The sequence below is a fragment of the Delphinus delphis genome, chromosome 7, assembly GCF_949987515.2.
Source record: "Delphinus delphis chromosome 7, mDelDel1.2, whole genome shotgun sequence".
Taxonomy (NCBI): Eukaryota; Metazoa; Chordata; class Mammalia; order Artiodactyla; family Delphinidae; genus Delphinus; species Delphinus delphis.
The window spans coordinates 6114944-6125283 of NC_082689.1; the positions used below are offsets into that span (position 1 = coordinate 6114944).

The 10340-nt window shown below is 52.0% G+C and overlaps 1 protein-coding gene across 2 annotated transcripts; it reads left to right on the forward strand.

Annotated features, from left to right (window-relative positions):
* Positions 1-1092: 1092 nt before the first annotated feature.
* On the forward strand, positions 1093-5394 carry ARL4C (ARF like GTPase 4C). Of its 2 annotated transcripts, none has more exons than XM_060015886.1 (2): positions 1093-2629; positions 5167-5394. In XM_060015886.1, the coding sequence occupies exon 1, from the start codon at positions 1625-1627 to the stop codon at positions 2201-2203; it is 579 nt and encodes a 192-aa protein (XP_059871869.1). In that variant the 5' UTR covers positions 1093-1624; the 3' UTR covers positions 2204-2629; positions 5167-5394. The 2 variants fall into 2 exon arrangements, with proteins under 2 accessions (XP_059871869.1, XP_059871870.1); XM_060015887.1 differs by having other exon boundaries at positions 1093-2371.
* Positions 5395-10340: the final 4946 nt, after the last annotated feature.

A 10340-nucleotide genomic window follows, 5' to 3' on the forward strand; every position in this document is an offset into this window, starting at 1 on the left:
CCACTGAATTGGAGTGAGGGGAGATGGAAACCGGGGACTGGGCACTGGTGTTCGTTGCCTACGGTGCCACCGACTCCAAGCTCCTGACACGTTTTGTTTCAGGCCCAAGTGCGTCTGCAGGGCCTAGTGCAGGAGGAGTGGTTTACCTGTGGGCAGGTGATTCTCAGGTCTCAAAGTAGGGTGGTAGAGGGTGCTCTCCCGAGATGCTAACACTTGACCTGGCATGTCAGCAGAGTCGATGGAAACACAAATAAGGCAGCTAAAGGGGCTGTCTGGGACTGGTGAGTCGTCGGAGCTATCTGGGGCAAACAGGGTCTCCTTAAGCCGAGGTTTGGATGTGTGCATCGCTGCCACCAGGCAGGAAAAGCTAGGCCTCCGGGGCACCCGGGCACAGGCCTGCGCCCTAAGTGCGGCGGTGGCCCGGTGGAGCCCCTTGGAGCTCTGGCAGGGAAGCGAGCCAGGGCATCGCGAAGGGCCAGGGTCCTGGGCACCGCACAGGGCGCGAGAGTGGAAACGCGCCCGGGCTGGCTCACTGCGGACAGCGCCCTCCTTTCCCCTCTCTTGGGGGTCGGGGAACCTGACCCACCGCCCTCTCTCTCCCGCGGGGCACTCTCACTCCCGCCCCGGACGCTCCCCAGCCCCTCGGGCAGAGCTGCCCCGGCCCGCCTTGCCCTGGACTCCGAGCCGCGCCAAAGCCCACGGAGCCTAGACCCCCGGACCCGCTCCCCGAGGCCGGCTGCACCGCCCATGGTTGCAGTCCCGCTGGCCTGGGATCGGGGGGGGGGGGGGGGGCGGGGAGTTCCGGGAGCCGGGAGCTATTTTTACAAGATGCGTCAGTGGGCCGAGGAGGAAGAGCCTGCTCCGGGGCCCATTGTCTGGGCGCTGCGCGGGAGGGGACGCCGGCGGCGATTTCGAAAGCTCCGAAGGGCGCGAAAGCGGCCGGCCGCGAGGGGAGGTCCACGCCCCACCCAGGGCCGCGGGAGGGGCGGGGCCATTGGGGCGGGGCGGGGCCCGCGAGGGGCGGAGCCGGGCGCCCTCTCGCCGGTGCAGGCTGGCGGCGGCGGCGGCGGCGGCGGCGGCGGCGGCGGCGGCGGCGGCGGCGGCGAGGGGACGGCGGGGACAGCGAGGCGGCCGCGCCGGCAGCAACAGCCGGGGAAGCCCACGCCCCGCCTGCGCCTCCGAGGCGCACCCCGGGAGCGGGAGCAGCCCCGCGGCGGCACCGCCCAGGCAGAGGCGAGGGCCTGGCACCCGGAGCCCCAAGCCGTCAGCCGCGGAGAGCCCGGGCAGCGGCGGGAGCGCGGGGGCGCGGCCCGAAAAGGCGCAGAGCGAGCCGGGGCCGGGGGAGGGCGCCGGGCGCGAGCATCTCGCGCCGCGGCAGCGGAGGCGGCTTCACGGGAGACAAAAGCCCGCCGAGAGAAGCGATGCCTGGCCGGCGCGGGCGCGGGGGCCGCGGCGTCTGAGCGCGCCGAGCCGTGCGCCCCGGGGACGCCGAGGCTCGGCCGGTGCCGGCGGCCGAGGGCGGCAGGCGGGGCCCAGGTGCGCCCAGCCGCGTCGGGCCCGTAACTGCTCGGGGGGCGGCGCCCTCCCGCCGCAGCCGCAGTGGCCGGCGCCGCAGCGAGGAGCCATGGGCAACATCTCTTCCAACATCTCGGCCTTCCAGTCCCTGCACATCGTCATGCTGGGTTTGGACTCGGCCGGCAAGACCACGGTGCTCTACCGGCTCAAGTTCAACGAGTTCGTGAACACGGTGCCCACCATCGGCTTCAACACGGAGAAGATCAAGCTGAGCAACGGCACGGCCAAGGGCATCAGCTGCCACTTCTGGGACGTGGGCGGCCAGGAGAAGCTGCGGCCGCTGTGGAAGTCCTACAGCCGCTGCACGGACGGCATCATCTACGTGGTGGACTCGGTGGACGTGGACCGGCTGGAGGAGGCCAAGACGGAGCTGCACAAGGTGACCAAGTTCGCCGAGAACCAGGGCACGCCGCTGCTCGTCATCGCCAACAAGCAGGACCTGCCCAAGTCGCTGCCCGTGGCCGAGATCGAGAAGCAGCTGGCGCTGCACGAGCTCATCCCGGCCACCACCTACCACGTCCAGCCGGCGTGCGCCATCATCGGCGAGGGCCTCACCGAGGGCATGGACAAGCTCTATGAGATGATCCTGAAACGCAGGAAGTCCCTCAAGCAGAAGAAGAAGCGGTAATGCGCGCGGCAGCGTTCCGAGTCGGTGGGGGACGAGCGAGCGAGTCAGGGATGAATGAATGAAAGGCTGGATGGCCGATCGAGAACCCGCGCCCGCGAACAAAGACAGCGAACCAAAGCGACGCTTCGACTTTTTAAAGCGGAATGCAGGACTAGTGACTCGACCTGGGTATGTAGGCAGACTTGCCAACCTGAGCTCGACCTGCCGTCACCCCTAGCTCAGGGGACCTTTTGTCTGAACGCCAGAGCTGCTGAAGGGTTGGGGGCCCCACTGGGGAGTGGACGTGCAGGTCCCGCCGTATGCCCTCCTGGCCCAGGTTGGAAGGCTCAGATGTCAGAGACAAAAGCGATTTCTTCCTACTCCATCAGGGCCAGAAGTTCAGGCTTCCCTGCCCTCACTGGGGATCGCACCTGTGAATTTCCTGAGGTATGCGGTTCCCAGAACCCCGGGAGTACCCGTCTGGGGGCATGGTGGCAGTGGGAGGTGCTGGGGGGGCAGCCTCTCCTTGAGCTGTGAAAGCTGGACAATTTTATGTCACAGGGCAGGCCCCTGTGAAGATTCATCTGTCCTGCCCTGGGCCCAAACGAGGTGCTGGTTTGGGCCATCAGAGGACTGCCTGGAACAGTAGGGCAGCCGGAAGGCACGGGGCGCTGCGCTGGCCTCCTCTGGGGAATGCCCGCGAAGAATGCCCCTTTCCTGGTGCTTTGTGGTAGCTTCAGAAGACCAGTTATGTTGAGAACTGCTTTTCAGCCTGGAATCAGACATCTTCCAGATGGTTTGGACTCTGTCCATGTGTAGGTCATTATCACACAAAGAGACCAATAAAAAAAAATTAGAAAAAAACAAAACAAAAACAAAAAACTGTTGGAGGTGGTGGCCAATGATGCATTTTCTGTTTGCAGAATAGTTAAAGGTGTTTAAAGGGTAAGGCTCTCGACATCAATGCTGGATGCGGTGTGTGCGTAGATGCAGGGACCTCCCTCTGCACTGTGTAATCGGCATACATTTCTAGCCCCATATGTGTGGAATCTTAAATTCTCTTAGCCTACTGTTTGGCCTGTGTGAGCACACCAGCTGCAGATGTGTGCTGAATGACAGGCGGGTTTTGGCAAGGGGTGTCTCTTGTCATCCTAACCGCTTGATGATGGGTTATGGTTTTCAGACATCTTTTTTTTTTTTTAAATCTGCTACGAATGAATACTCACCTTAGAAATAACTCAGTTTAGGAAAAAAAGACTTTGCTTTGCCCTTTTAGATCCCTTTACACTGCAAGTGGTGACATGTTCAGATTTCTAATTGGTTCATTGTGGCCTATCTGGTTTCAGTATTTTCATTACAAATGTCTCGCTAGAGTATTTGATGTCATGCACCAACAAATAAAAGCCCACCTTGTTGCAAAAGCCGACCTCATGGCATGGATTTAAAGGCGAGGGAAAAGCACAAGGAGGGCCTTCCTAATTCCTTCTTGTGGAAACTGGTTGCAGAGCAAATGCAGACACAGTGAGTGCTTGAGATAAAGGAAAGCCTGTGACGTAATGGTCACCTGTCCTCAGGCTCCTCACGTTTACTTGAAAGAGGCTTTGGAAACAGATAAAGTGAAAGAAGAAGACATACCTATTTTTAATAATGTAATTTAAAAAATCCTTTATAATCAGGACTGGGTCTTGGTGTGCAGAAACTGTCATTTACCCTGAAACACAGTATCAAACAAGAAACTTAACGCTTCCTGTGTGATTTTGATTTCCTCTTTGAATCCGTGTTTACAGGTGGAATTATGTTTTTTTCCCCCCACTATGATAAATTTCTTTGCGAAGGAGGCCTTTAGATATTGAGTGTGATCATGTGTGTGAGCATGTGAGGTATTCAAGTTATAAATCCATGCCTATTTTCCACTGCACTCAGAAAGTTAATTTAAGAACCAGAGGTAGAAGTCCCGGCTTCCTGCTTGAAACCCAATTCTCCTATGAAATATTTTAAAAGAAGAAACCTAGCAGGCCATCTTCCTTTTCTCTTTTGTCCGTGTATTTGGTACCCCTCCAATGCTGGTCTTTTTGTAGAAACTCAATAGAGAAAATATAGCTGAGCAGTGTTGAAAAGCCTGCAAGATTTCAGTTTACATATCGACAGCATAGTCACTGATTTCTAAATGGGCTGGTCCCATCATCTGAAGATTCTGTATAGAATTATTAAAAAAAAAAAAATCCATCTTTCTTTATTTTCTTCACATGCAACAATTTCTTAAGCACTTTGACATTTTGGTAGTTCCACACTATTGAGAGAATAATATATTTATTTTGTGACATTGCAGATGCCAAATACTGTAACCTTCTCGTGCTGACAATACTTTGGTTCAAGATCACTGTTAGATCCTCTCATGCTTTACCAATGATGCGAAATGACTTTGTTTTTTGCATTATCAGTACTTAAGGGTGCAGTCAACTGTTAGTAATTGTGCAGTAGAGCTCTGTGGTGTAGCAACCAATAGTTGAGTCTCAGTTGATTTCTGTAGTGTTTGCCCAAATAGTAGCCCATTTCGTCTCTGACCAAATGGAGGAAACACAGGCTAAATCACCTTGGAGCGGTCACCCGGAGAGTCCCCTCCAACGCAGCCGCTGATTTATTATGCCTCCTGCTCTTGGGAGAATGAATGGGCTCCACATATAGAGGAAGTTGGCCTCCCCACACGAGCTTTTGAAATGTTTTCTCACAGACACAGGGAGGCCAGTTTTGTTTCCGAACGATTCTCTTCACAAAATCTCTGTCATGGTGTTGGGACTATGTCTCCTGGTTTGTTTCCGTTTCTACTGCTGTAATTCTCTGTCCTGATCATCTTCCTCTTTGGGTTCCCGTTCCCTTTTATATGCATATATGATCCTGTGAACAGAAATAAATTATTTATACAATCAAACGTTTGGGGAAATTGTCTGTGGATGTTTTTTCAAGTTGCCTCTCTTTGTTTCTAGGCCTGAGTGGAGGGATGGATCGCAAGATGGTCTCTGCTGTCTGATGGGGTCCAGGGCTGGATGAATCATCTCTGCTTTTTTGGTTTAACTGAGAGGCTCCGATGCAGGAATCTGTGTGCCTGTCCCCCTTATGATACCTGTCAGGGGTCCTCACAAATCCTTGAGGAAAATGGCCTTAATGCCCAGCCAGCGCCAAGCCTCTCAGTTATTAAAGAAGGTCGTGATTGTTAGTCGCTTCAAATATATGATCTGATTATGTGAAATTGGAAACATCTGTGTGGTACTGTAAGCGCAGAGTAGTCACCACGCTGCTCAGCATCTTGACTGCTCTCTTGGTATCTGGGCTGAGTCCATCACTCTCGAACCCATCAGAGAGACTCCAAGACCTGAATCCTCTTAAACAGTAGGTATGGTGAGACCGTCCTGCTCTGTACATACCAGCGGGAAAAGGTCCACTTTCTAAAGAAAAAGTGATTGGGCCAGAATCGGTAGACCCTCTGACTGGTTCAAAGTGTAACTCATGGAGGCCCTTAGCAGACATTAAGCAACGAAACTCATTGATTGGCTGGGTCTTAACTCTGGAGCCAAAAAGCCAGTTTCCAATTCTGAGTCATGCTCACGGCCCCATGAGTTCGCTGAAGCTCCTCAGACCCTGGACCTCGATTTCCCCATCTGTAAAATGGGCTCATAATGGTTGTTGGGAGGATGAAACACAATAGTGCACGTGAAGTGCTTGTAAAGCACCCGAGCAAGGCTTGACTTTATTGTTCACTTTGCAACAGAAGCTAAAGTTTAGGAGCCAAGTGACATCAAAAGGGCACAGATGCCATTTCTAAATACCGAAACCTAAAAACTGCTTATAGGAGTAGAAATATTAGAAATCAAAAGAAGCAAAAATTGGAACCCTCTTTTTTTTTTTTTTTTTTTTTGGTGCAACCTTAATTTAAGGAAGGAATCCCCAAGGAGCCAGGTAATACTTGGTACTTAGATGATATTGTTCATCTTATGTTCTCCAGGAAAGTAGGTACAAATGCACTGACGCCTAACAACTGAGAAGGCTGATTTTAGTCCTAAGCAACTGCCTTATTTTCCCCAATTTGAACTTCCCCCCACAGTTTTGGTTCTTCATTTGTAAGTGTTTGCGATAGACAGTAGGTGTCTCGAGTTACTGTTTTCGTGCCTTTACATTTGTCTCCAGGGCCTGTGCTCTTGGAACAATTCTGTACCAACATCATAGGCTATTTTGAGGTCACATTTGTATGGTAGTAAGGAAGGACAAATTGTGTGCAAAAAGCAGAAGATAAAAGGCCTGAAATGATCAAAAAGGTAAGAACACCCCAGAACTTGATCCCCTTTGGTTTCCCAGCTCTCAGCCTGTCCACCTAACCTCTCCCCTTTCCTCCTCTGCGGCCATGTGCACATCTGATGCCCACAATCTGGCCTTGGCCTGCCAGGAGACAAACTGAAGGCATTTCTGTTCTCTTCTCAAATTTGTGTCTTATCTGGAAAACGGCCTTCTCCTTCTGGTTCTCCTGGTTCAGCTGAAACCTTTTTAAAATAGAATTTGCGCAAGACAATGGAGCACTTTATACATTTGTTTTGCATGATTTCTGAACTTCAGGGTGGGGCAACTTCAGTCTCTAAGAGGAAACTGCAAACTGAGGGTATCTGAGAAACTGGCATGTGGCTTCTTCCCCAAGATAAGAAGTGAGAATGAAAGAGCTGTGTGGTTTAACCCCACCTAAGTTTTCAGAACATGGCTTGGGTGTTTCTTTGAATGATCTGAACTTCTATGCTGAGGTACTTTCATTGTGTGACAGCACGGCATGAAAGAAATAACCAAAACAAGTCAATTTTTAACCCATCTATAGCATGGGTTTGAGAAGACAAGCATCTCTTTTGCGTTTATGAATTAAAATGGCTCTCACATAGTAATGTTAAGGACAGCTCTGTTTCTATTCCCGTTAGTCCTGTGTAATCATGGTAATAGCCGCTGCTAATCCTTATTGAGCACTTCATGTGGGCTGGGCACCGTCCCCATGCTCAGTGTTTTATCTACTTGACCTTTTTTGCTCCCAAGAGCCCCAAGAGATCAATTCATGCATCAAATAAATTAATCAATCAACGATATCTGCACTTGTAGATGAAGAAACTGAGGTGAATGAAGATTAGACACCCTCCTCCGAGGTCACTGGCTGTTTAGGGTGGAGCCCAGATTGAAGCCCACGGGTCCCGGAGACCCCGAGGCTGAGCGCTCGAAGGCTCCCCGGCCTGCTGCGCATGGAGCAGAAGAAAGCTGGGACTCTGCATCCGGGGAGAAGAGGGTGGAGGCTGGTGTCACCGGCCGCAGCATCACCTGCCTGCACCCTCCTGACAGGGGGACCACCACTTCCCACCTCCTCCCCAGAACTCACACTGACAGGCCTGGCCCCAATGCCCGCACCTTGCCTTCCCTTCGCAGAGAACACAGCCCAGTGTCTAGAAAAACACTATCCCTCCTATGCCAGTTTCCATCCTCGAAGAATTTTCTTTCTGGTATTCCTTTCAAGAAACTGTGTTGGGGGAGAAACTGTGTTGAGGGCCATTGCCTTACGCAGGGAGGGGCATTTATATACCGCAGGGGACGGACCCTGGGGGTGGCGGGTATCAGTGTCCCCGCATTGGGATCTGAGTCAGCTAACCTCTCAGCCTAGATCCCCACCCCTGCCGCCGCTACCCTGTGCGCCGAGGATGCCTGCCCTGCCCGTCCCTCAGGGTGATTCTAAAGATAACATGAGGTAATAGAAAGCACTGTCCAACCTGCAAGGCGAGTTGAGACACTTGTAAACGTGTGTTCCCCTTCTCTCTGCGCCGCTGCCCTGGCTCCCAGGGGTGTTCTGCTCGTGCCGTTCTGGACAAGCCCGGTATCACGGACTGCCTCTTCTTTACCACTGATAAGAGAACTTCTACCTCACAGAGTCAACCAAAGGAGACTTCAGGAAGGAAAACATCTCTCCCTGGGAGATTCAGGGCATAGAGCCTTTAGTGTAAGCTTTTATCAAGTGACTGTTGGGGACCATAAGCCTCCTTACATCTGCTGTTGGCAGAATTGTCATCATTCTACTGGCTATACTCCGATTATATTCATTTCCTGAAATGCTAACTCCCTGTGCAATTACTCTCAATGCCCACGTCTCATAAAAGCTAAAATAATTTCAAGGTATAATTGAAAAGTCATCACGGTAAGTAACGACAATTGGAACAGCGTATTCCGTAGGTATACGTGTGGATCCAGAGATGAACTGTTGCGTTGCTGTATAATTTGAAGGGCACTGTGATGCCACATTCACGATGTAAAGAATGCCGTTAAAACGATATCTACCAACAGTTGTGACCTCCGTCGTACTGAGGACACTCCACTCCGGGGCACTCGGGGAGATTTATAACATGGTTCTTGTTCTCAGAAGCCTGAGATTCTAGCTGGTGCATGAGGGCCAAACTATCAAGTGAGGTGTTTGACTCCAACGTGAAACCAAAGTCATTGCTCCAACCGTGGTCACATTTTTCATGCCACATGAGCCTTGGAGCAAAACTAGAAATAAGAACCTGTTACTCTGTGTCCTGATTCACATAATTTGAAGACGTCCGTTTCTCCATCAGTCTCCTTCTCCAACTCTTTCTGAGATTCCCTGGGGGGAGGTCCCTGTGCTCATGACCGCTGCTTCCCCCACTTCCTTCTTTCCTGCCCCGACCTCTTGTGTGTTTCATAGACCTTCCGGCAGTGAGAATCAGCATGGCAGCCAGAACTGCTGGTCCGCAGCGCTGCTGACCCTACTTGTGTCGCCCCAGTCTCAGTTTCCAACAGACATTTCAGTGCACGCTTCCTTAGGGAGAGTCTCCTCGCACGTGTAAGGGACTCAGATGTCTGAGAGGCTGGGGACTATCTGAGTGGCCGGCCCAGGCCCGTCCTAGAATCCTGCTTCTTGTCTGACACTGTTTCCATGAGCCTCTCTTGGGTGTCTCAGCCCTCTAGTCTCATGCGTGGGGCTCCTCCCAGGAGACACCTCAACTGACTAGAAATCCTGGGACGAATGTGAATCCTAGTGTGGACCCCCAGGACCCTAAAGGCAGATGTGTGATCTGTCTTGGATTCAGGTTTCTCCCATAAAATTGGAATTTCCTGCAGAGGTATTGATAATGACCGCTTCTTCCTGAAACTCACTCTAAGTCTTAATTCTGCTCTTCCGGCGTCTGTTTGAGTAGCCGGGATGATGAGATCAGAGGTTGAAGCGTTTGCTTTAAGGTAAAGGCTTCTGAAGCCGACACTGTGGGTAACCCATGCACACCCATGCCTTTTTTTTTTTTTTTTACTTTATTTATTTTTGGGTCTTTGTTGCTGCATGAGGGCCTTCTCTAGTTGTGGCGAGCGGGGGCTACTCTTCGTTGCGGTGCGCCAGCTTCTCAGTGTGGTGGCTTCTCCTGTTGTGGAGCACGGGCTCTAGGCTCATGGGCTTCAATAGTTGTGGCGCACGGACTTAGTTGCTCTGCGGCATGTGGGATCTTCCTGGACCAGGGATCGAACCCATGTCCCCTGCATCGGCAGGCGGATTCTTAACCACTGCGCCACCAGGGAAGCCCCCATGCCTCTGTCTTCTTTCTTGCTGGCAGACCTCAATTTTGATTGGGAGACATCCTCTGCCTCATGGCTATGTGCTCAGGGAAAGTGACCCTGTACCAAGTTTAAGGGGAGATTGGTCTGAACCATGAATTTAATTCATTCTTCTGGCCAGTGACGGGCTTAGGAAGGGTCATGTGACATGATTCTGACCAATGAGACTAGAGGAAAAGTCTTTTTGGAGAGGATTAAGTGGATGGACTTTAGGAATTTTTCCTTAGGTTTTAAAGCTAGACACAGGCACTGTGTAGCTCTCCTTTGCTTCCTCTGAATTTCAGCGAATAAAGATGTGATGCCTGGAGTGGCTGCAGCCATCTTGACACCATGAGGAGAGCCAACCCACACACTGAAGATGTGTGGGAGAAGGGAAATAGGCAAGGAACCTGAGTCTTAGATGATGTCATTGAACTGCTGAAATAACCAACCCTGGGACTGCCCAACCTCAGGACTTGTGGTATGTAGACAAACACATCACCCGTTACTTGAGATTTCAACTACCTGCAGCTACAAATCCTCAACT